We start from the raw sequence: 26,942 nt of genomic DNA on the forward strand, positions 1-26,942 counted from the left end.
AACCTTTATACCGCATTACATACGCTAGTTACTGCCCAAACAAACAAAAAAAAATATTGCTTCTGGTTTCTTCCTAATGTTTGTTCACAATATCACTCAAGCTGTAACTTGTTGTACGCTGAACTTTTAGTTGTCATTTCCAATAATGACTTTCAAAAGGCAGATACAGTGAACCATACCCTTGATTGTCATCTTTTGATACTGAGACAGGGTTGCCTATGCTCTTTTCAACGTTCGCGGTCCGTGAGTTCTGCGGTGCGGGTTTTGCGCGGCCTCTTTCGAGAGATGGCCGGCAGCGTCCGGTGTGGCATGGATGGTTGTTTGGCCGAGACTAGACGAGGTTCAGTTCAAAACAAGTTCATTTCGGCTCAGCAAGTTTTCAGGCCTGCGTCGCGGCAGCAATCTGCTATGCCGGTAGCCATTTCATGCTTACATCTACTCTAGATTACGAGAGAGCCAGCAGTTTTCTTTTTTCTTGGCGTCTGTGGCGAAAGCTATTACTTGTCATATTACCGTCCGCCGTGAATAATAGCAGGGACACGGATGTCGGGTATTTCCAAGCTTCTGTCTACTCGATGAGACTGCGCTTCCTTCGCGAATGTTGTATTGCCTGATTTCACAGTACTGAGAAAAACGGTACAGAAATTCTGAGAATTGTCTCCTTATGTGTAAGCATTGTTTGGCTCGACTGTGACTTCGCTTTTGCTTACTTTTGCTTACTTGCTTTTCCTAGCTTATATGCGTCTTTCCGGAGGCAAAGAATGCTTAGGCTTTAGCAGACAATTTGCAGATTTTCTTGCCGTACCCGGCCCCTTCAAACGATCGTACCAAATCAGCCGGAACACCAGACACGAGCGCGCCTGGACAAAGCAGAGTGGGCGAAAGGGTACGCCAGCTGCCGCAGGTAGCGCGTGAGGTGTGGCGTGAGGGCAGAGTGTATCGCCGCGAAGCCATGTCGCGCTCGCAAGCCTGTGTTATGCACGCGCTCCTTGTCCGCACTAGCTCTCGCCTACGTTCCAACCACGCCTTGGTGAAGCCTAATGAAAATGCGCCAAGCGTCTCAAAGTGCTCGCTTGACACGCGAGGAGTTCATAACTCAAAGGACGCTCAGCAGCATTCAATTAGACGTTGGGCTACCCGAAATCTCAAGTTGGCCCAGCCCAAATTCAAGTAGGTTCATCTCCCAAATTTCAAGTTGGCCCAACCCTAGATTTCAGTTTTGCCAACCCCGAATTTCAAGTTTGCCCATCTCGATATTAAATTGGCCCACCCCCAAATGTAAGTTGGCCCACCCCAGACATTTCAGTTGGGCCACCCTCCACCCCCAAACTTCAAGTTGACTCATCCTTAAACTTATATTGGCCAACATGCAAATTTCAATTTGGCCAACCATAAAATTTAGGTTAGGCCACCTCCAAATTTCAAGTTAGCCCACCATAATGTAATACACAAATTTCAAGTTGGCCAACCCCACATTTCAGTTGTGACAAACCAAATTTCATGTTCTTCCACCTCGAAATTTAAGTTGGCTGGCGCGCACATTTCATTTGGCCTCCACCCCTAAAGTTCAAGATGACCCACCCCTAAATTAGGTTGGGCCACCCCAAATTTAGGTTGGCCAACCACCAATTTTCAAATTGGCCCAACTCCAAATTTCAGTCCGCCTGTCCCAAATTTCAAGTTGATCGACCTCGAATATAAGCTTGCCCACCCCTAAATGACAAGTTGGTTCGCCCCAAATTTTAAGTTAGCCCAACTCCAAATTTCAGTTTGCCCCCCCCCCCCCCCAAATTTAAGGTTTGCTCACCCCCGCATTCAGGTTGGTCCACCCCCCAGTTACTGTGAAGGTGTCTATGGCTAAGGTTCTATGCATTTTTCGTGTCTGTCAACCGATCTGCGTATCGAAAAACTCAGCTCCCGAATTCGATGCGATATCGCTTCCTTCTATGCAAAACCTTATACATCTCCACACTTGGATATTCATTTTCAGTAGATTAGTTATCAATGGGAACTATTTTCAAAATCAGTAGACTCTCAGGTAGATAGCAAGGGTTTCTCAAATATTTGCCACTCTGCAACCCGCGTCGGCCATGTGAAAGCTCGCACCGCCCTCTCTTTATAGTCATCCCAAGCGCTTGTGTGCCTAATTTACTTCGGCTCTCCTGGCGTGGCAGCCCCGTCGCGCGTGTTTAATTCCCTCCGGCTCAACGAGGTGGCGGTAGTCCTCGACGCGAATGTATGCCGCCGATCAAGACCGCCAATCAAAATAAAAGTGTGTGTGCGTGTGTCTTCGGGATAACCACCATCACCGCTCAAGAAAGATAAAATTTGCTCATACCTTTGACCTACATTGTGGGCCACCTCTATGTTGTGCGCTAAACTGCTTCGCTGGTAATCCACCTTCACAGCAGTGGAATGACGGTCGATTTTTCCAGTTGGCCCACTCCAAATTTCAAGTTGGCCCAGCCCTATTACTAGCTTCCCCATGCATTTTCTATGGAGCCCTATGCATCTCTCTGGGTACTCTCTTTAAATGTTTTTCATTGTTCCTTATCGTTTATAAAGCTACCAATCATCTACATTTAGGCTAGTATAACTAATAAATGTCTTAACTTCGCAAATTATGCATTTTTAGCTGATAAAACGCATTACATGTTTCGCGTGGCAGGGTATTCGCCACAAATGCTGACGCCTTAGGAAGGTCGGGTAGGCTGTATCAAGAACGCAGTCGCAGTGGAGAACAGGAAACATCTTGTGCACACTGCAGAATGGCGTATGGGAACGAGAGTACAGAAATGACGCAACCAAGTGCACAAGTTACATTTACTAACGTAATAGCGAGTTTGCATGTCTAATTTATGTTACAGATAGTCGCAGTAAGTGCGGTCTCGTACCAATCTTAAGGTCGCTTCACGTCAAAATCAGAATGAAGTGTGTAATATAAGGTCCAGAAATTGCACAGTGGGTTGTAAGTGACGCCGTAGTGCGGGGTTTCGGATCATATTTGATCATTTGGGATTCTTTAACGTGCGCCCAAAGCGCCGTACGCTAGTATTCTTGCAGTTCGCCCCTCTCGAAATGCGGCCTGCGTTGCGGGGACCGAACCCGTGACCTCGCGCTCAGCAGCGCGACGTCATAGCCACTGAGCTACAGTGGCAGGTCGCAGTACTGCGAGGTCACTATTTGCTGTTAGCGTAAAACGTACGAGCAACGGCCACTTTTCCTAACATAATACTGTGCCTTGCTGTGCATTTTTACGAAGTCAATCTTGTTGAATCAGGATGTAATGAAGCAAAAAAAATTGAAATCACCACTTATGTGCGCACGTCTCTTCTTGCAGGGCTCGGCTGCCTTCTGGTATAACATGCGCGATGACGGCAGCTACGACGTGCGCACCTTGCACGGCGCATGCTCCGTGCTACATGGCACAAAGCACGGTACGCCTACGCATGCTGCAACGGCATCTTTTCTCTGTATAGTCAGTAGCGACCGCAGTTATTGTTATATTGTTATAAGTTATTGTTATAGTTATTTGTGAAACACTTACGGACCACGTACGGAATCTAAAAAAAAAGCTGGAAATTTCTGAAGTCTGGGCATGTACACAGAGTAGTATTCGTATTTCCAGCTTGTAATAGTATATGCAAGAAACACAGTGTTGTACTGTTTTACTGGCTACACTCGCTAAATGCTCCGAAATTCAACGTTTTCTCACGTCCTGCGATCCCCAAATTTTTGAGGTCAACTGTACCTATGGGCTTTTAGAACCAGAGGCGTTCTTTATCTTCGAACAAATGAAATGTCAACAGGAGAATTCAAAGGCGAACGCAAAATATGTAAACTTTTTTGCTAGCGGAAACCATAAATGATTGTGAAGTACGTCAAGTGTACCGCATTGCCCAGAAAGGGAACCCTCGTTTACTATTTGGCTACCGATAGCAGCTTAATATAGCACGAAGGCACGCATACTATGTTTAATCCATAGAAACCAACATAATGTGCCCTGTCAGCCACACTTTCATCAAATAAAGTAGGAGTGTTTCAGTTGTACAGACATTAAAAAGATTGAGCCCCTAGGATACCCTTACATGTCTCGTTAATTAGGTACCGTGCTGTACTACGATCACTCGTAACTGGTTAATGGCAGCACATCCTCCACCATACGTTTCGGACAGAACAAAAGGCACGGTTTACTACCCTTAATTATTTCGTTCCGCTAATCGTGGTTAGCTGACGTACTCTGCTGCACTTTTTGCTATTACAGTCGCCAACCTATGGATTCGAGCCAACGGCCAGATGTTTCGACGACCATGCCCGGCGACAAAACGGAGACGGACACTAGATTCTGCGAAGCTGTGATAGTTGTTACCTGTGTTACTTTATTTCTTGTTCCTGCTGCTTATTTGTTCCTTCTTCTTGTATCTTTGTGCTTCGCGATTTTTTTTTTTCATTGGGAACGACGGGTCGTCCCTGTTAGTGTCTATTGTTAAAAAAAATAAAGTGAAAAGAAAATCAAAGGATTGTTTATGTAAAGGAATGCACGCCACCTTGAGGGTGTTCGAAGGAAGGTCAAGGTATGGTACATGCCAAAGTAAAGCACACGACTTTGAGTATGTGTAAAAGTCAATGGATGGTCCCTGCAGACTAAAGCAGACCACCTTGAGGATGTTGGCTCTCTCCACCGACCGTTGATATGGCTGGTTCTGTAATCTGCACGACTTTTATTGTGACGCGATAAAAGCTTCTTTGCAAATACAGTAACCACGTACGCTCAACTTGAAAGTCTCTGTACACACTTCTTTTACTCCTTAACATGGAAATTCAAGCTTGGCGCCCGACACGACGTTGTTTACTATGGCCGAATCTACAGCAGTATGGATGCAAAGGTGAAAGAAATGCTTCGAAACGTGTCGCGTCATTCTTCATTGCCTGAGTAAAAGGTGAGTAGCTGTAATAGAAAAAGAGAAGGCGTGCTTCGAGAAAGGTAATGGTGAATTAAGTCTAATAAAAGAAAACAGAACTGTGACGAATGTTACAAGTAAGTTCTGTCTCTGCTATAAAAAGTCGGTATCGTACGGTCAATTAACTCTAATGGTGTGCGTTGCCCTCAACCTCTTGTGTACAGGCCTTGTGGCGACTTATAGCTTGTTACAAGATGCATATAGCGCAAATATACCAGCGCTAGTAAGCTGTGCAACATGAGCGGATTACGGTAACAAGAAAAACAAAGAAAACAAAGAAAATGTTTGTGCGAGCGAATGATGAAAGCCGATGACAGAGCTCCCATGTCAGGCTTTATCAGCTACTCGTCAAAAACAAACAGTTTACGTCTAAGCTTACTCAGTGGCTTCGATCACCTCTACGCGTTTGTTAAAGCGATGAGCGGGAGTACCTTCTGTGCGCCGATAAACTTCGTAAAGTGACCGGGCATTAAATTTAGAGTCCTGAACCCGCAACACTTCAAGTATGTATCGACTGAAAAGTTCATCAATGGCACGATGCTCAAAGGCTCAACTCAGATTCATGGCCGTGGTGAGGCAAATACCAAATGAAAACGAACAAAGTAAGGTCGTCAAGAGCATGTAGGTCGCCCACTTGAAACCATGCAGATCATCAGTTCAAGTGAGCAATTGTACAACCAGTCGATGAGGGTTTTGCTCGACGAGGTACTTCTAATTATCGGGCGCTACACATTCATTATGTCCGTAGCCACTGCACATCCTGCTTAAAAGTATTGTTGAAGCTTGGTAAGCTCAATCATGTAGTTATCGATTGTACGTCGATTCTCCTACACGCCTTAATGTTCCAATTTGCATGATTTATTTTATAATTAACAAGCATAGATGTTCGACAATAGCGTGAATTATATGTCTGCTGCCGATACACCGATCGACAAGAAAAAGGTATCAATGAGAGTGAGGCATCCGCACTATGTCCAACTAGTGACAGAGGATTCTACACTTTCATCGCATATTGTTTACAGTTACTCTTCAGTGACACTGAGTGCTAGCACATAATCGTTCGCGGGTACGGTTGGTTGATTTTATTGGGTCCACTTGGTTCAGCACAGTTCTTCTATCCAACAGTTGTCCCGGACGACACATTTCAAAGGACACAAAGGAAATCTTTGTACGCAGGACACAGGAGCTCTTTTGGTTGACATTCTCAACAAGGTGTGAATTCTTTGCCCGTGTGCTTCAGTTTAAAAGCACACGGCTAGAGAAAGTCCCTCAATACCTCAAAAGACACTGCATCCCAGCAACTGTGACCAAGACGCGTTTCGCTTAAAACCATGTGAGCCTTCCTGACACCACCCAGACACAGCCGACTAGAGTGAGCAATGGATGACCCTGAAGACCGCGGGACACCCGTAACGTGGCCACGCAACGTGGTCCCGCAACCCACCACCCCCTTTCAATGGGGACGCTCATAGCATTCATCCATCCATTCAGCCTTCTCATCGTCTTCCAGGCGGTTCCAGACGCATTCCATTAAACAGTTTCAAAGCTCTCTGCTTAGGTGGCTACGTAGCTTGTCTGCGATGCTGGCCAGAATGGGAACACAGCACTGAGCGTCTTTCTGCTCAGCTGCCTCACGTGTATTATTGTGGAGACACCTAGCGAGCGCTGCGCCTTCTAACGTCCTTCGTCCCAGCAAAGCGCCTGCTGTTTCCTGTCGCGCAGCTTCGCCGAAAAGCTTTGTGGTCACACGGCACCCGCCTCCCCGCAACCGCTACCTGCTCTCGGTGTACGTGCTGCTCTCGCACCGGCTGAGCGTGGTGCACGCCGAGGCCCGAAGGATGGCGACAACGGTGGGCTCTGGATATAGCAACCGCATTAACTCGTCGGCGCTGCCCCGTGTGCGGCGCAGTCAAAATACCACGGCGCTGCGCCTCGTTGGGCGAGGCGTTCGCGCTTACTGTGCTCAATTTGTTGGATCTGGACGACCGGTTCTACATGAACACGCTCGGATCGGTCATCATGTATGGCGTCATCGTGCAGCAGCTTACTAACTGCGCTGAGTATATAGCCTTAGACCCCAAACAGCCTTCAGAAAGCAGCGCTCGAAACTTTCTTTAAGGGAGCTTGACCTCCGATTACAAATGTCTGATACGATACTCGCTTATGCGAAATTTGAGGGCAGCTCTACATACGTGTTTTCATTTCTGGATTTATAGAGGCAATGAATTTGAGACCAATATCATCGCACTGACTGGCAGTGTGCCAGTGCCAGCAGCGCTTTCGCAGAGGGAGGAGCCGTTTGGGAACGCTGGAATTAGGAGCGGTATCGTATCCAGCTGTGGAAGAAGACGACGACGAATGCACGAGCAGTGGAACGAGCGTGTTCGCGCGGTTACGGCGAGGGACGCCAACGAGCCAGCCGTGGAAGAAGACGACAACGAACGCGTGACGAGTGCACGAGCGCACTCGCGCGGTTGTGGCGACGAACGCCAACTAGCCAACTGTAGAAGGAGACGACGAACGCGTGGCCAGTGGCACGAGCGCGTTTGAGCGCTTACGGCGAGGGACGCCAATGAGCCAGCTGTGGAAGAAGACGACGACGAATGTGCGAGCAGTGACACGAGCGCGTTCGCGCGGTTGCGCCGTGGGATTGCGAAGCTCATCCCAGGAACGGGAGCCTAAGAGCTGAGCTCTAAATTGCAGCACCACTTTGCGAGGACAGAGAAGGAAAATAACACGTACACAGCGCTGTCATTTTATTTCTCTGTCCTCATCCAGGCGAGCTGGATTGGTAATCTTGAATCACAACCATGCAACTAGCCCGCCAACGAGCTGTTCCTCCAAAGCTCTTCGACGTACATAAGAACATGGTCCACTTTCGAAGAAAGTGATGGAGACGACGAAGACGACGACGAAGTGGATGAAGACGACGAAGTGTCTCTTGGCGGAGTGTTGTTTTTATACCTCTCGGTTATCGGAATTTTTCAATTCGTAGAGATATAATTGAAACAATAAAATCATGGACTGAATTTCAACACCTAAAAATTTCCGTGGAAAATACATTGGTATCCATCAAGACAATCAGAAGTAATAATCACAAAATTACGCTGCCGCGTCCCGCCATTAAACCTATATTTACACAGGGCTGGTCTGGCGATATCACCGCTGTGTCCATTCTGTATAGAAATAGAAACCATAGAACACTACTTTTTAATATGTCGCCGGTATAAATTACAAAGAAAAAGACTTCTTGAAATTCCGCTCGCTAAATTAGGGTAAATTTAACATCAGAAATAGCACTCTCTTTCGGTGCCTCGGTATTCGGCTTTAGTCACAGGGACGTGTTTGATGCCGTTTGTAGTTTCATTCAATCAACTAAACGAATAAAAGTTTAAATACATACTTTTACAACTAAGATATAGCACGACATTTATATTATAAAAAGTGCAGTATAGGAAAATTATTCTGTCTGTTTCTGAATTACTAAATTGCACTGTAACAGTAGTTTCAAAAACCGTATCTAAAAGTTCAGGTGCCCAATTCTTGGCCAATCCCCCGGAGTGGGGTAAGAGCCATGTGCTGAGGATATCATCATCATCATCATCATCATCACCTCTGGCTATCTTTGTGAAATCTCCAGTGTATCGATCAGGCGTTCGGTGGCGATGGACGTGGACCGCCCAGGGCGTCTGCCGGATCCGGCGGCGTCAGCGACGGCCGCCTCTAGGAAGCGGATCGGGCTCCACACTGACAGCGACAGCGAAGGCCACCCATATCTACTCGCTCAGCAGCGAGGACCCTTCCGACGACGAAGGCTTCGAACTTGTGCGGAGCCGCAAGGCGAAGAGAAGAACACCAGGTCCTCTTCGTCCTCCAGTACGCAAACTGTTGAACCCATGCGGAACTCCGACGCCAACACCCTTCTGTTTATGCCTGTGATACCCAACAGTAACATGAAGCGGCTTAACAGGCAATCTGTCTCGATGCTGCTGGAGACCGTGGTGCCAAATGAAATCACGGACATTAGAGTGAACACCCGCAAAAATGTACTGGCGGTTGATATTCTGCATGCGGGTGCTCTTAGCACCCTACGCAAGGTAACAGATCTTGATGGCATGCAGGTGCGCTCTCACATACCACTGGGCTCTGATGTCATCACTGGTGATGTATGATATGATGTAGACTTGGCCATCCTCAACAATGACTTGCCGGGTTCTGGTTAAAGCAGCGAGTGATCGGGACGTTATTGTTGATGTCTACCGCCTGGGCAACTCACGTTGCGTGAAGATGTTTTCAAGGGCAACTGCCTCCGGTCTCACGTTAAGGTAGGCCACTTTCGGCATCCTGTCCGGCCCTTTTATTCCGAAGCCTCTACAGTGCCGCAAATGCATGAAGATCGGACACGTGAGCAGCGTCTGTGAGAACGAGACAGTGTGCCCCCGCTGCGCTGAACCACATGCCGCGGATAAATGTGCCGCCACTGTCATGAAATGTCCAAACTGCCACGGATCTCACGAGGCCTCATCGAAAGACTGCCCCAAGATTAAGAAGGAAATGGCTATCTTAAAAGAGATGGCAAGAGATCATTCCTCTCATCGAGAAGCCGCCGCTAAAATCAGGAAGCGACGCTCCCGTCGCCGACGTTCTTCAAGAAAGCTTCTGCGTCGGTGATGCGTATGCCATGCCCACAGTCACCTCCTCCACTGCCACCCAGGCCATTGACATCAGAAAGGCCTACAAAGGACAAGGGCACCGGGAAGAATACGGACACCGAAGCCTGGCCTGCGTTGCCGAAGCGGCAACCACCAGCAGAATCGCTGCACGCCGATGGAAGTCGACCATCCTGGGCATCTCCTGCCGGTGAATTGACTGAACAGGATCGGCAAGTGGTTATAATGGTGCGATCACTAATGAATACGATTCGCATGCTACTGAAAAAGCTGCAGACACCAACAGCTGAAAGCGAATAGCAAATACTGGATGCACTGAATCCAGTACTTGCAAGCCTCCTATAAGCACCATGGCTCACCCAGTACTTTCTTTTCGCACTGAAGTTAGAAGTGCGACAATTTTTCAATGGAATGCCAGAGGCTTGAAGTCCCGCATCTCGGATTTGCTCCAGTTTGTCTTGAAGAATCGGTTCCCTATACTTGTTATTTGTGAACCGAACGTATCAAAGCCCTACAGACTATCTGGTTGCGAAGTGTTTGCTTCTTCCACGTGCGAGGAACGGAGCAACGCTATCATTTACATCCGCACGGACTTTAACTATGTTTCGCATGCCGTTCAGCCTCATGACTACAACCAATACGTATGCCTCCGCATCAAAAAGAACAAAATGGCCTTTACTCTTATTGGTTGTTACACCACCCCATCAAGGCGGTTTGACCCTGAAAGACTGAAATACATATTAAAAGAAACTGATGGCCCCTGGTCATCACTGGGGACTTCAATGCGCACCACTTGCTTTGGGGAAGCACCAAGATAAACTCCACGGGAAGGAATGTTGCGTCGTTTGCCTCTGATTATGACCTCTGCATCATGAACGATGGTAGCCCAACGTATCTGCGGGGTCCTACGTATAGCAGCTGCCTGGACTTGACTTTGGTGTCACAGAACTTCACATCACATGTTAAATGGTTTTGCGACATCGAGACTCATGAGAGTGATCACATTCCCACCTACCTAACGATTAATGGACTCACTCGGTCTTACTCTCGGGGTATCTTGAAGAGCACTGACTGGATTATGTTTACGTCGCTTATGGAAGAAGCATGTGGGGGAGATTTCGCCGGCGACATCGCCGACACCATCGCAGAAGCACTTAAAGTTTCCAAGTATTCATCATCATTGTCATCAAGCCGAACGGATTTCGACACTGAACTTGAAAGACTTCGTGCGATTCGACAGCGTGCAGAACGACGATACAGATGCACTAAATCAATTTATGATCTGAGAGACGCACGTCGCATTCAGAAGAAAATTCAGCGTCGCATAGACAAACTAGAGAGAGAACGATGGAAGACATTCTGCGAGTCACTGGACCCTCGCAAGCCGCTTTCACATATCTGGAGGACAGTACGTGGTCTTCGTTCATCCCCACAACAACGACACCCATTTGCAGCTTTGGCCCTCCATCTTGGCCAAACAGAGCTTGTTGTGGCGGAGGAATTCTGTGCCAGAGTCACTGGTGAGCCTGTCAACATCAACGTTGATGTAAGTGACCTCCCAGCGGCTAAGGTACCGGAAATGGACGTGTCATTTACCATGGAAGAACTCGAGGCTGCCCTGGCAGTCTCTAAACGATCATCCTCTCCAGGCCCTGACGGCGTCACCTATTCTGCCCTGGGACACCTTGGACAAGAGGCAAGAAGAGCGCTTCTGAACAGCTTTAACAACTCATGGCATAGAGGTACAGTTCCCCGGCAATGGAAGTTAAGTCGGCTGGTACCATTACTAAAGCCTGGAAAATCTCCGTTGGACCTGGCGGCATATCGCCCTATTGCTCTTGCCAGCTGCATCGGCAAGGTTATGGAAAGGATGGTCCTTGCACGTCTAGAATGGTATCTCGAGGGTTACAATATCTATCCCGCTTCCATGGCAGGCTTTCGTTGGGGTCGTTCTTCAATGGACAGCGTCATTGACCTCACGACATTAGTGCAGCAGGAGAAAAGCCGTAAGCGCATATCAGTTGTGCTCTTTCTCGACGTGAAAGGCGCGTATGACAACGTTGCACATGAAGCCATCGTCACCTCCCTGGAGACTATTGGAATCGACGGCCGCATGCTTCGTTGGTTATCCGACTACATAACTCGCCGGTCGTTTTTTGTGCAAACAGAAGACGGCCCCACAGCTGAACATTACACGTACTGCGGCGTGCCTCAGGGAGGAGTATTGAGTCCGACGTTGTTCAATGTGACACTCATTGGACTAGCTAACATTTTACCTAAGACAATCTGCCTCTCGATATACGCAGATGACATCTGCCTTTGGACTTCTGCAGTTACTCGGCCTCAGGTGCGTGCGCGTTTGCAACGGGCAGCAACCTTGACATCAGCATATCTTCAAGCACAAGGCTTGACTGTATCAACCGAGAAATGTGCATTGGTGGCATTCACTCGAAAACTTATGACGCCATACCCAGTTTCTATTAATGGACACACTATTGCCTACGGACAGACCCATCGATTTTTAGGTGTAATAATCGACCGCAATCTTTCCTGGAGCCATCATTGCACGTACCTGAAGAAAAAACTGTCGTCGATTGCCTAGGTACTGAGATTCATGTGCGGGAAAACATGGGGCACATCTGCACGCTCCATGCTTCAGTTGTACAGAGCTCTATTTCTAGGATACCTACGCTACAGCCTTCCAGTGTTGTCCAATACGTGCAAGTCAAATGTTCGCTCGTTGGATAGCTTACAGGGCCAAGCATTGCGCACTTGCTTAGGACTTCCTCGCGGTGCGTCAACACCTGCAACAATCGTCCTCGCCAAAGATCATCCGATCCAAACATACGTTGCAGTGGATTGTCTCAGGGCGCATATCCGTCATCTTTCCCGCGTCCCCGATCATCACATGGCGTTTTTGCCTTCGCAGAGACCTCGTTCCATGTTTTCTGAAGTTATCGTCACCAATCAAGATTGCCTTCCGTCAGGATACACCCCAGCAGCAAGGCCTTCATTTCCCTTGTGGCGCCTGCAACATCCTCAGGTGCGCCTAAGTATTCCGGGCGTAAAGAAGAAGGCCAATCACCCAAGAATATCTCTGCAACAGATGACGCTGCTATTAATGAATGAGACCTACTGGGACCGAATACACATCTATACCGATGGTTCCGTCTCATCTACCAGTTATTCAGGTGCCGTTGTCATTCCGGCTACGAAAACCACACTCAAGTTCAAACTGTCAGACGTCACAAACATCAACGGCGGCAGAGCTTGCTGCCCTGCGTGCTGCTGTACAATACCTCCTGCAAGAGACACCTCAGAAATGGGTCATATTTTGTGATTCTAAGGCAGCACTTCAGAGTCTGCATTTTGCCATTTATCACAGGACTCATGAGCAGCTTGTATATGAGACAAGAGAAGACCACCATAAAGCTATCGCTAGAGGGCATGAAATTATATTTCAGTGGCTACCGGGACATACCAGCATTGCTGGTAATGACCTCGCCGACGAAGCCGCCCGGTCTGCTCCTCTAGAAGGCCGACCAGTCCTAATCCCCTTATCCAGGACCGACGCTGCACGAAAACTTCTTTTCGTGGCTAAAGCTATGACACACAAATATTGGTCTTTTCTTAATCCGAAGTGCCATCTCCATAAAATTGACCCATCCTTGAAGCTTCAAATGCCATCAACATTTCCCGCTCGGAGGCGACAGTATTGGGCCGCCTCTGGCTCGGGGTGGCATTTACAAAGGCCTACTCGTTCCGCATTGGAATGGGGGATACGCCCATGTGTGACTCTTGTGGAACCAGAGAAACAATTGAACATGTCTTATGTTTCTGTCCCCAGTTCGACGTCGAGCGTGAAGCTATCCGGACAGCATTGAACCGGCTGGATTCTCGACCATTTTCTGAAGTGAAGATCCTTGGACCATGGCCGTATGCGTCGATGGCACAGAAAGCCACGAAAGCCTTGTTGCACTACCTCAAGTCGACAGGTCTTGGCGACCGTCTGTAGACTTCGTGCGAAGCTTCAGATGTGCGCGAAACTGTGCTGTCTCTATTTCCTTTCTCTCTCTGTTCATCCCTATACCCCCTTTCCCCAGTGCAGGGTAGCAAACCGGACGTGCGTCTTGTTAACCTCACTGCCTTTCCTCTCTTCTATTTCTCTCTCTCTCTCTTCGAAGAAAGCATGGAACTAGTACTCGAACCATATCTCGAATTTAATAAAAGTCTTAAAATGTACCTGCTGTCGGAAGTACTTTTTTGACAGAGGCAATCAATTTTGTAAGAAAAAGTCTTGAGAGTCGCAAAGCTTCAAAAAAATTTTAAGCTTAATGTTTTCGACTCTGTAACTCGGTAATAAAAAAAAAGATAACACGATTTTGTAAACTGCATATATTGAGACCTCCAAAGCGTACAAGATTAATAGGTTATGCATCACTCCACGATAGACGACTGCATGCTTTCTGAGTAGGAGTTTTCAAAAAGCACACGTAGACAACAGTTTCAGGTGAGCTGCAAACTCACGTATGAATTTTTCCAGTTCAGACGCTGTAACAGACGCAGTTTTGTGCACTGCGATAAGTGATTGGTACTGCGTTATAAATTTGCTAACTACGTTCTTTCGCCTTTATTTTTTATCAAGTTACAGGTTTTCGGAATGCGTCGTGCAAAATTGTAATCCCTGAATCGAAATTTTGATTCTTACAGCCGGTGGAATGCAGCATTCTTTCTTGAATTCAAAAACATTTATTCAACTCGGTTCAGCTTTTGTCTAAGGAAAGCTTTTCTGCCTTTGACATGCATTTGAATATAGGGAAATGAGAGTTGGCCTTATCAGAATTCGTCTGATCAGAATTATAGAAACAGATTGAACTATCGAACACTGCACACGGGGCGAACACTGCACTTCATATGTGAGGCGTAATGTATGGTACACTTTCGAAGAAAGCATAAAACTAGTACTCGAACTAGCATATCTTGAACATTTCTTCCAGTTCGTTGCGTGATGTCTTTCGTAAGAGTACAAATCACTTGGTAAAAAAATAATTATCCAGACATTTCATATCAAAAGTAAGCTACAATCAAGGACAGGATACAAATTAGGCGTTTCCTGGAAGAGTGGACCTTACTGTAGGTCCTCCTATGTGCCGGCTATTCCCAGCGCCGGTATATCACAAAGCACATCATGGTAGATCAGCAACTATAGCCAAGAATAGTAGTTTAATTATTCTACTGCTGCTACGCCTTTATTTCTTTCGACTTGGAGGTCTCGACATGACAAATAAACTTGTTTTCGACACAAGCGTTCAGCATTTCCACGTACCACCCTTCGCACGTCTGTCTACAATTCACGGAGCAAAAATCCAACAATATCTGGTAGGTTCGCGCCCAATGTTGCAGTATTTCGTAAACGTTCGTCCGCAGCTCCTTCTTCATAGGTAGTAGCTATGCTTCCTTTTCTAAAAAGCTTTATAAATTCAAGCACACTTGTTCTCGACAGAACAGTTTCTGCGCACTGCGCCTTCAATAAATATCACCAGGCGCACATGCTAGACCGAGAAAAAAAGGAACGAATGAATTGACGCTGCTCTTCTCTGACTACAAAAATGAGTCCCCCGGCTGACGTCACTGCCGCCATCTGCCGCGCACATGGTCATATTGTCGTGCGAATTGACAAAGCAGCTGCATGACAAAGTTTCCAAGTCGCATTATTCGGGCTTTGTTAACCCCACAGAAACGTGCCTACCATCGCCAGCGTACGACAAAGCTTAGGTACATTGCTAAACGACTTTTGTAGCTTTGCAGGAGTGCTCGAAAAGGACCGGTCGAATGTGCCATAAGTAATAAATTTGCGCAATGAGTTCATAACTGTCTGATAAACATTGAGCTTCAGCTGCAGTGTTTGAGCGAGCCTGACTCTATTGGAGGTTCACCGACGCTTGACGTTTACGCTGCGCTTCCGCATAACTGCGCCGTTGTAAAGACTGTGCCAGCTAACGTTAGCCAACTTGTTCAACGAAGAAAAAAATAGAACTTAAAGGTGCAAAATAGAACTTAAACACCTATGGTGTCGCAGACAAATTTTTCCTTAACGATGGGTCCTGGAATGAGCTGTGGAATCCGTCACTTCAACAAACTGCTCTGATTGAGGCCTCTAGTTGCCTCGCAAACGAAATTACACCGTATCTACCCCAAATGCAGTCCGCGCCCGGTGTATACTCTGCGTAGGTACATTTCAGCTGAACGGGGGCTGATACGGTCGTTAAACTATTTTCAGTTCAGCATTGTGGTTGCCAAGGGAGGGTGCAATATGGTTTTACATAGAAGAAATCATGTTCTCAACGCACATTTTTGCCCAAAATAATAATTTAATATCATTGCCTCTCATCTCATCCCATCCCACCGACTGCGATAGCCACTTTGTCTTGAATTTTGCTACGTCAGAAAGTTAGGCGCTACCGTTGTGAAGTCTTCACCGAAACAGTTCGAAACCACTGCGTATAAGTCCTAAGCCGCAGGGTTTGCTACGCAATGGCGCAGCAAGGACATCCCCGTTGAACTGCGCTCCCGATTCTTTCACTCGCACGATAAAAGCCGCACATACCAGAAAACATCAGCGGGAACTAACCAGACTGACCGCCGAGATCCACATAGGAAAATTAAACGACGCATCGCAACTATGACGTATTTCCGACTCCTACATTACACAAAGGCATGGCATTCGAAATCGGCTTCCGTTCCTCCGAGTGATGTTATAGGGGTGTTATTATTGCGATAGCAATTATATGGACACTTCAACCGGATTTCTGCCGTCAGCCTCGCCGTCGCCGTCGCCGTGAGGTTTAGCTGCGGCACCAAGTACCTATTTATATCAGAGGCTCCGGCAACAGTCACCAACGCCGCACGCATTTTGTGCGAACCTGGGCAAAACGCCGACGGCGTCGACAACAGTTCTGCGTGTTACCGGTGCTGCTGCATGTCCAAGTTTATACAGATGATAAAGCTACTATCATTACTCCGTATAGCTCTCTACAAATTTGCTATCGCAATTGATGCTTCGCCTTTCAGGTGAAACTGCGACAACTTTTTTGTATATCCTGAGAGGCCAACAGACGAGATCGGGCGACTTGACGCGCCATGTGAGCGCGATCGATGACTTCACGAGCATACTCGGTTGTAACACGTGGCACAGAAGGTAGGATGGTGTCAAAAGGCAATGTAGGGTCGCGACCATACAAAAGATAAAAGGGGGAATATCCTGCGGTGTCATGTCTGGCCAAGTTATACGCGAATGTGACGTAGGCCAGCGTGGCGTCCCAGTCGCGGTGATCATTGGAGACGTTACATCGACATCATCTCTGAGTGTTCGATTGAGACGTTCCGTAAGACCGTTCGTTTGTGGGTGGTTGGCGGTGGACAGCTTATGCTCTGTGGCCCAAGAGCGGAGGAGGTCGTCAACAACTCGAGACAAGAACGAGCGGCCGCGGTCGGTAAGTAACTGTCGAGGTGCACCGTGGTGGAGGATGACGTCATGGAGGAGAAAATATGCGACTTCAGTTGCGCAACTAGTCGGCAACGCCTTGGTTATCGCGTAGCGTGTCGCGTTATCGGTAGCGACGGCGATCCACTTATTCCCTCTAGTCGTCATCGGAAAAGGGCCAAGCAGGTCAAGGCCTACGCGATAGAAAGGTTCAGAGCGAACTTCAATTGGATGGAGTCGGCCGACAGGTGGCAGGGGAGGTTTTTTTCGGCGCTGACACAATTCGCAAGTTGCGACATAACGACGCACAGAGCGGTAGAGTCCCGGCCAGAAGAACCGGCGTCGTACGCGGTCGTATGTGCGCAAAACTCCAAGGTGTCCCGCCGTTGGTGCATCGTGAAGTTGTTCGAGAACGACGGATTGTAGATGACGAGGAAGGACAAGGAGAAACTCAGGGCCCTCAGGGTTGATATTGCGGCGGTAGAGGACGCCGTCATGCAGCACGAACATGCGGTACGGGTCGTCGGTGCTGCCAGATTGCACTCCGGCGATGATGGCCTGCAAGGACTCGTCGCGATATTGTTCAGCACGCATGTCGCCCATGTCAGTGAAAGCCAACACGCAGGTCTCCGGATCATGTGCAACAGGATCAGGAGGATCCACGGGATGACGAGAGAGGCAGTCAGCGTCCTTGTGCAGACGTCCAGACTTGTAGATGACATTAAAAGAAAATTCCTGGAGCCGCAAAGCCCAGCGACCAAACCGTCCTGTCGGGTCCCGGAGGGAAGACAGCCAGCAGAGGGCATGGTGGTCTGTAATGACCGAAAACGTGCGGCCGTACAAATATGGCCGGAACTTGGCGACAGCCCACACTAAAGCCAAACACTCACGCTACGGTGATGGAGTAATTCCTTTCAGAAGGTGACAGCAGGCGGCTGGCGTAAGCTATCACGCACTTGGTACCATTCTGCTGCTGGGCGAGAACAGCACCGATGCCGTGGCCGCTGGCGTCAGTGGGGACTTCGGTCGGTGTAGATGGATCAAAGTGGGCAAGTATGGGAGGGCTGGTCAGAAAGCCGATGAGAGCGGCGAACGCGTGAGCCTGCTCCGGGCCCCATGAGAAAGGCGTGTTCTTCTTTTGAAGATCTGTCAAAGGGCGAGCAACGTCGGCGAAATTTTTGACGAAACGTCGAAAGTAAGAACACAGGCCGACGAAGCAGCGCATGTCAGAAGCAGAACGAGGCACAGCAAAACTGCGAACGGCGCGAACTTTATCCGGATCTGGTTGTACACCGGTTGCGTTAACGAGATGACCCAACACGGTAATCTGACGGCGCCCAAATTGACGTTTCGTGGAGTTCAGCTGAAGGCCGGCTTTTCGGAAGACCGCAAGAATTGCAGCGAGTCGCGTAAGGTGGCTGCTGAACGTGGGAGAAAAAACAATAACGTCGTCAAGATAGCAAAGACAGGTGATCCATTTGTAGCCTCGCAGAGGAGAGTCCATCATTCGTTCAAATGTCGCAGGAGCATTGCATAGGCCAAAGGGCATTACTTTGAACTGATATAAACCATCAGGTGTTATGAAGGCAGTCTTCTCGCGGTCCATTTCATCAACAGAAATCTGCCAGTAGCCAGATCTAAGATCAATGGACGAGAAGTATGTAGCTCCGTGCAAGCAGTCCAAGGCGTCATCGATGCGTGGTAATGGGTAGACGTCCTTGCGCGTGATCTTGTTTAGATGGCGATAGTCGACGCAAAAACACCAGGTACTGTCCTTTTTCTTCACAAGGACGACTGGCGAAGCCCAAGGAGTGGCTGATGGTTCGATGACCCCTTTTGGGAGCATTTTGTCCACTTCTGATTGGATTACTCTACGTTCAGCATGTGATACACGACAGGGACGCCGACGGATCGGATTCATGTCTCCATTGTTGATACGGTGGTGAACAACAGATGTTTGGCCGAAAGGGCGGTCGCCGAAATCAAAGATGTCGTCGTACGATTCGATGGCGAGGATTTGCTGCAGTAGTTGTCAATGCAGCACCACCTCCGAGGGCTGCAGTTCTTAGTTTTCCGAAGGAACGCGGTCGAAAGCCACAGGGGACGAAAGCCGACGTGGCTGCGGCGAACGGGAAGATGGGCGACGTGTTTGTGGTGAACGAGAGTGGTGTCCGCGAGGCGATGGTGAGCGACCGTACCACGTGTTCCCGGCAGAGTTGTCGGCACTGTTAGACTCGGCGGAGGGCGAAACACGGCGGGAATTTCTATCAAAACGGTTCAGGTTGGTGGGCGTGCAAGGTGCTGAGGGCCACGAGTTGCGACAGTATCGGCGACATGACCAATACGGCGACAGGTGAAATATATCGGCTGGTCGTCCGCAGTTCTCCACTCAGTCGGGTTGCGATAACGCGGAGAGAAGCGCCGCGGTGAATCAAACAGAGTGGAAGGGCGTTCATTGGCTCTGGGGTTAGCGACAGCACAGACAGAACGTAAACCAATGCTTTCAAGTTCCTGGCGAACGATGGCTTGAACGAGAGGAACTGAAAGAGGGGTAGCGTCAGGGCAACGTGAACTTGTATATATTGTAATTACATCCAGCCTATACCCCGCACCTCCACCAATATGTTACGGGGATGTTGGGAGTATAGACTGGATGTATTTACAATATATACACAAGTAGGGTTAGCGTGGTCAAGATGGCTGGCCAGCAACAACACGCAGCAGCCAGTGTCTCTCGATCTTCTTCTTCTTTCCTCCTATCCTTCCGTAACAATATGGACGCTCCAAAGCGGATTTCTGCCATCGGCGTCGCCGTCGCCGTGAGGTTCCGTATGACGTCAACGGCGATGAAATCGTCGCCGCTCTCCGGACGCTGTATGTGCGAGTGAAAGGGTGCGAGGGACGCGCGCTTTCACGGGGAGCGAACGCACGTCAGAGAGCAAACGCGCGTTCTGCGCCGTGCTCCCTAAAGGGCTTCAGAATTAAGAATCTCTTTCCGCCTTTACAACCACCATATATAGAGAGCAAACGCGACTTCTTCTATCGCGCGAAAGGCCGTGGCAGGACGGGAGGGGGGGAGGGGAGGCGACGTTTAGCTGCGGCACCAAATGCGTATTTATATAGAAACGTTGCGAGGTGAGAAGGTGGGTAAGATTTCCGACGCTGCTCGACGAGCGCCCCCTTCTCATCTCGTCGAAAACCTCCGACGCCGCGCGCGTTCGGTGCGAACGCGGGCAAAACGCCGACGGCGTCGACAACAGTTCTGCGCGTTGCTGGTGCTGCTGCATGTCCAAGTTTATACAGCTGATAAAACCACTATCCTTAGTCCGTATCGCTGTCTACTAATTTGCAATGTCACGCTATCAGACTGCGTGACAGTGCCCACAGAAACAGTTATGTTTTGTGTGCATGTGTGATTTTCTTTTTTTTTTTTGCGACCTTCTTTTAATTCTATTTTTACTTACTTTTTTCTCTCTCCTTTCGCATCCTTTTACCCCTCCCCCGGTACAGGGTAGCCAACCGGAGATAACCTCTGGTTAACCTCCCTGTCGTTCCTTTACCTTTCTCTCTCTCTCTGCTATCGCAATTGATGCTTCGCCTTTCGGGCGAAACTGTGACATACGTTTTTCATTTAGTCACCAGTTATTGACGCCAGGCTCCTGCTTGGTTCAACGGCGATAGTTAACATCATCATCATCAGCCTATTTTTTATGTCCACTGCAGGACGAAGGCCTCTCCCTGCGAATTCCAATCACCAACAAAGAAGTCTGAGAGCAAGTTGAGGACCGCGCAAAGAGCATTGGAAGGAAAATTTCAGGCCTAACGTTAGGAGACCGGAAGAGGGCGGTGGGGATCAGGGAGCAAACGGAGATAGCCGACATTCTAATGGGCATTAAGAGAAAAAAATGCAGCTAGGCAGGCCATGCGATGCGTAGGATGGATAACCGGTGGACCACTAGAATTACAGAATGGGTACCAAGAGAAGGGAAGCGCAGAAGACTAGGTGGAGTGATGAAGTTACGAAATTTGCAGGCGCAAGTTGGAATCAGCGAGCGCAAGACAGGGGTAACTGGAGATCGCGATAGCTAACATGTAGAAATACAAATTTTCTACAGCCATAGAATGTGCTGAAATTGACCATTTGCAGAAGTCAGAGCGCCACCTAGCGCGAAAAACAGGAAGCTTGCGCCTCGCCGCTTGGTTGGAAAACATCCGGGCTCCAGCCTTTCTTCCGTACGGCGGCATCGGGTAGCGACATTGTGTTAGCGCAGCTTCTGTCACGTTTTGTCGACGTTCTTTGGTGGTCGCACGTGACATTCGTTAATTATGATTGAAGAGGACTCCATTCCCTTGCCGTTTTTGCAAACGGGATGGACAACCGACTTCTCGGAGTGCCGGATAACGAGCGACAATGCGTGGCGTTATCTGCACGCCAACACTTCGTCCGTTCGTCAGGCACACCGCGGATGGGCTTTGAAAGAAGAAGGGTATGTTAAGAACTTAAAACTTAACGTAAATACCGCAGACCCTGCACTTGGCATCATACGAGCTACGTGCACGCCATCCATGAAGTCGGGCATCTACGTGGTTACCGCATGGTTCACGAAAGCCGTTGGCGACATTGCCGGGGCGCACTGTGAATGTGTGGCCGGGTGAGTACTTTCTGCCTGTCGCATTTCTCGAACTTTAGCTGTTGCATGAAGCGGTAGGTGTGCTACATGTGCTAGCTTGCCAATGTCTTATTCGTCTCGTGCTGTTTCGTCAAACTGCTGTGTTATACAGGTGTCGCACGGCGCACTTTTGATCGCGATCAAGCCCGATCCGGGTCGAATTTTTTTGGTCGTGTGACAGCAGTATTAATCGTATCCCAAATTTCGCATGCGCTATAGTACGCGGCAGGTTATTCAGGGTGTTTTTGCGAGCGCTAAGGCCTCAATGTATACGCCAGCTTATTTTGTACTTTACATTAGCTTAAATGTGGGCAGCGCGTGCTTACTCGCGAATACCAATAATATCAAGGCAGATATTCGGCCGAGTTGGTTTGAAGTCATGGTGGAAGATAGCGCGATGGGTGTAGTATTTTAAATGACCGTCTGATGCCCGTCGAAGGGCAGAAGAAAGCTGCAGAAGTGCCTTGGGCGTCGCTGTGTACAGATGCGTCCGTGAATACTTTAATATAACCTCCAAATTTTTCAAATAGGTGGGACTGGGCCAATTGAAGTAGCGCCGAAACAGGCTGACTATACTTTTTGTGCATTTCGGGAATTGACAGATAAATGGGGAAGGAACATTTGTGGCGCTTCTTCGGAGTTGTGAATGAAGTAGTGTCTCCGGAACTGCGAGTAATGTCCAGAAACAATGTCGCCATTTTCCCCATCCGAGAGAACGGGCGCTGAATCAGCCGATTAATCAGTGCTTGGCCGTCTGATGCTCGGTGCAAACGCTCAATATGGTGTAGCGCTCTATGGTCTGCTTGTAAGCTCAGGGGCAACTGGTGCGCTTCTGTGAGTAGTGGAACAGATTGCGCCTCACGAGGTAAGCCAAGCATGACTCGGAGGGCAATACGATGGTCCCGTTCCAATTGCGACATCCCATTTGGCGGCACGTTCAAGACTGGCAAGGCATACATCACGCCAGAGAGGACAGATGATTGGTATACCTGAAGTTCTGTCGTCTGGTCGCCCGATACCGAAAAACATGCATCCTAAAATACACAAGGTCAGAAGAAAGGCAAGATCGGAAGCACACGAAAGATATTTCATGGGGGGAAAAGAGGTGTTATACGTCGATGCGACCACATAGAAAGAACACTCCGGGGTGGTAGTCAGCGAGGTTGATAACCAGCTTAGGGAAATCAATTGCGCTTCGATCAAACGCAACAACATCCTCGAGACTAAGGAAGCGGCAATCGCACTTGCCATCACCCATCAGTGCGAAGAGGCAACGACAGAAATACTTACGGACTCGCAAGAAGCGTGCAGAAGGTACAGCAGTGGACGCATATCCACTGTGGCCATCCGCATACTCAAGACGAGAAAATCACCTTCTCGAGGTGCTTCATTACGTGGGCACTAGGCCATGAGACTGTGACAGGGAACCAGCTTGCCGACGCCAACGCCCGAGCATACGCCAACCGGGAGGGGGGGGGGGGGCACCATGACGGGCACCGGGCACTATAGAGAGCATGAAGCATGCTCTCTACAGATGGCTTCAATGCCTTTTTTCTCTTAACTACGGTATATTTGCTTCGTGTGTTGCATTTTGGCCTAGATGTTTACAGTGATGGCCCTCTTCCTTTGATTTTGTATTTGGCTGCAGGCTTTGATGGCATTTGTGTTGTCTGTGCTTGCAGTCCCATTTTTGGAGCTGTGAACGCGGGGTCAGTTTAACGTCTCTCAAGAAGTGTGACAAATTCTAGTCGCAATACTGCACTGCCTGATTTTTTTTATACCAGTTGTATGTTTACTGTGTTTCTCATACAGCAGGTAAGCTGTCTTGACACCTGGTTTTACATCATCGTGCTTTTTTTATTTCCACATTTTTGTAACACGATAACAATGTCTATTTCTTCTTTACATCGTCAGGAGTCATCTTTTGTGGACAAGCTTTTGTCGGAGCTTTCTTTCTCTCTTCCTTCCCTTTGCGTGTGCTAGCATGTTGTCTGGCACACAGGGCCGGTACCGGAGATAGTGCGAGCCCTGGCAGCTCGAGGTGGCAGTTAATGAAGTGGACGTAATCGCAGATGCGAGCTCCAAGAAAAACATGCCGTCGTGGTCACGCCATCACTCCACCGCCTTCATTTCATCATCAACAAGACCAGCGTTCCTCGCCAGCAACAAAACAAGCTTCGCTTCATCTGATTCCCATATAGCGCTTGGGATACGCATAAATTTTACAAGAGTCAGCTTTCGAGACGTTCACTTTATCCATATTCATCGAGATTCGCTTTGTGCACTCACTTCTAGCATTTCTTCAAACAATGGGGTTTTGCTTTTGAGATTCCTAAGGGATCGCTTTGCAATAACAACGGACAATATAAAGGTACTCTGTCGCTCGGCAATTCGGTCTCGAGAAGCTAAAAATACGTCCTTGTTGTTGCAGAATTACCGCTTTTTTCTCACCTAGGCATTTCCTCCTGGTCGGTGCTTCGTAGCTGACCAGTCCTTCGGCATCAGCGATGCGCTCCCGGCTACTGCTCGCGACTTGTGCGACGCTCTGGCTCGCCTCCCTGCTCAACCCCGATGCGGCCAGCGCAGGCAACGTCTTCTCGTCGGTGGCGCACATGAAAGACCTGATGTCCCTGGAGCGCAGGCTCGTCGAGAAGCTCGGTGACTTCTTGCACAGCATGGAAACCAAGCTGGGATACATGCACAGGTGAAAGATTGCTAGCGTACCTTAGTGTGAGCGCTCGTTTAGTTAGGCGTATTCGTGCCTTATTTGGCTGTTTTCGTCGAATGCTTTTCGAGGCTTCGTACTTACTTTCTTGAAGCCGAACATTAATTAAAGAGAGAGAGAATAACTTTATTGATTGTCCAGGATGGTATTCGTTGTAGGTATTTTTCTGGCTTTGTCTGTCGTGATGACTGCAGGGCAGGCCCACAGTATGTGTTTGAGATCTGCCCTTGTTATGCAGTGTTTACATCTGTCACTGTGTAGTTCTGAATAGTAGTGACTATATAGTACTGGGTTGGGGTACATCTCTGTCTGTAGTAGTCTCCATGCAACTGATTGCCTTCTGTGTAATGTTATCTGTGCCTCTGGATACTTTATCCCCCCCCCCCTCCCAATCGATAGTGATCTGTGATCTATGATATGGACACTGCGGGTTGTTCGGGGCGAAGGCTGCTCTGGTGTGTTTTTTTACGCTAGCTCGGCTGGTTAATTCTCGAATAGACATGCTCCCTATTAGATGGTAGCACAAACCAAGCTAACAAGTCTCAGTATTTTGATGAGGGCAGGTTTTCGTTTAACCTTGGAAACGAACTCGGAAGCTCGTGTTTCGGACGCTTTATCAAAAACTTTGTTTCCATCATCGCGCCTTTGGCTAGGCTTCTGAGCCCCGCCTTTTCGCTACTGGTGCTGACCTAGCAAAGCTTTTCGATCGCAACCACTCTTTTCCATTGGCTGACAGCCTTCGCAAATAATATTTCCAGCAACAGGATTGGCTGGATTTTGCTCTTACAAACAATTCTATCGTAAGAGTTTCTTGTGCCTACGGGCCAGGTCTCTAGCGTGCCACGTTGCTTGCGTGTAAGCGCTTCTGCCGTTTCTTATACCGCACATAGCCTCTTTAACTTGATTCATTTAGATCGTTCGGCACCTACCGAAATTCACACGGGTGCGAGTGATCTGTGTGCATAGCGCTGTGCTTACTCAGCGCAAACCCGGCGTTACGAAATTCTTCGTCGCACACATGCGAACCCGCAAGCTCACGAAAGCTTAGTCAAATCATTAGTTGTTTACTGACGATTAACGTTCAGTTGTCTTCTGGTCCCTCGACAGTTTCGCACTTATCTCTACGACCACCGATCGGTCGTCGTCACTCACCATTGCGCGTTCTTTTGGCTGTCAATGCTGAGACGCCACCGGTAACGCTTCCCATAACAAACGGTACAGTCGATCGCTTCGTCCGCTGTTTTGTCTGCAGCGGTGCCCAGCGCGCGCCATGTCGTCGGCTACTGTGCCTTCGGAGTCTCCCGTTTTTTTTATTGCGATAGCAATTATATGGACACTCAAAAGCAGATTTCTGCCGTCGCCGTCGCCGTCGCCGTGAGGTTCCGTATGACGTCAATGGAGATGAAATCGTCGCCGCGCGCCGAACGCTGTATGTGCGAGTGAAAGGGCGCGAGGGGCGCGCGCTTTCACGGGGAGTGAACGCACGGCGGAGAACAAACGCGCGTTCTGCGCCGTGCTCCCTTAAGGGCTGCAGAAGCAGGCGTCTCTTTCCTCCTTTACAATCACCATATATGTAGAGCAAACGCGCCTTCTTCCGATGCGCGAGAGGCCGTGGGGGAGGGGGGGGAGGGGGAGGGAAGGGAGGCGACGTTTAGCTGCGGCACCAAGTGCCTATTTATATCAGAGGCTCCGGCAACAGTCACCAACGCCGCACGCATTTTGAGCGAACGCGGGCAAAACGCCGACGGCGTCGACAACAGTTCCGCGTGTTGCCGGTGCTGCTGCATGTCCAAGTTTATACAGCTGATAAAGCTAATATCATTACTCCGTATAGCTCTCTACCAATTTGCTATCGCAACTGATGCTTCGCCTTTCAGGTGAAACTGCGACAACTTTTTTTTTTTTTTTCAAGAGACGCATGTCGTGTATAACTGCAGAGAGAAAGCACTGACTTAAGTATCTGAAAAGTGCACGAATTATTTTGACGTTACCTCTCCTCTCTCGTTCGTGCAGCCTCAGTTGCCTTTTCGTTGTACCGGAATAAAGACGGCACATAATCAATGTGCTGAGGATCCTTGCTGGGTGCACCTGTGTGTATTTAACTGATTGTTAAAAAGGGGGTATTTGTACTAGAACGTTAGTAGACGAAGTTATTCGCCAACACACTTGCCTGTGGCGAAATGATCGTCACATATTCTGGCTCCTACGTTCGGTACCCACAGCTTGCCGTTCACGGTCGCTCGTTTGACGGCAACTGCCCATTTACGCTTGTGCGCTTCATTCCATGGAAAACAAAACACTTTTTTTTTCCTTTCACGGAAGAGTTCGCGCACTCTAATTCCGAGCAGCCAACCATAATCACGTTGCTGAAGCGTGTTTTCTTTGCGAACAGCGGGAAATCTCACTGTAGAAACTGCTGACAAGGTAGAACGA

At 48.6% G+C, this 26,942-nt stretch overlaps 1 protein-coding gene across 7 annotated transcripts in view; it reads left to right on the top strand.

The window, feature by feature from the left end:
- LOC119465735 (prolyl 4-hydroxylase subunit alpha-2) overlaps positions 1–26,942 on the top strand; it is a 253,637-nt gene that overhangs the window by 45,146 nt on the left and 181,549 nt on the right. The window contains exons 12-13 of one of the 7 annotated variants that reach the window (XR_007464052.1): positions 3,341–3,437; positions 4,265–4,364. The exons of 3 other annotated variants lie outside the window; for them this stretch is intronic. Coding sequence is in view for 3 of the 4 variants with exons in the window: in XM_049657517.1 (XP_049513474.1) it covers positions 24,292–24,488 (197 nt within the window). In the remaining variant the exon portion in view is untranslated. Of the gene's footprint in view, positions 1–3,340; positions 3,438–4,264; positions 4,518–24,221; positions 24,489–26,942 lie in introns of those variants that run through there. 3 more of the 7 variants (XM_049657519.1, XM_049657517.1, XM_049657515.1) reach the window with 3 other exon arrangements.

Source organism: Dermacentor silvarum, chromosome 10 (assembly GCF_013339745.2).
Source record: "Dermacentor silvarum isolate Dsil-2018 chromosome 10, BIME_Dsil_1.4, whole genome shotgun sequence".
Taxonomy (NCBI): Eukaryota; Metazoa; Arthropoda; class Arachnida; order Ixodida; family Ixodidae; genus Dermacentor; species Dermacentor silvarum.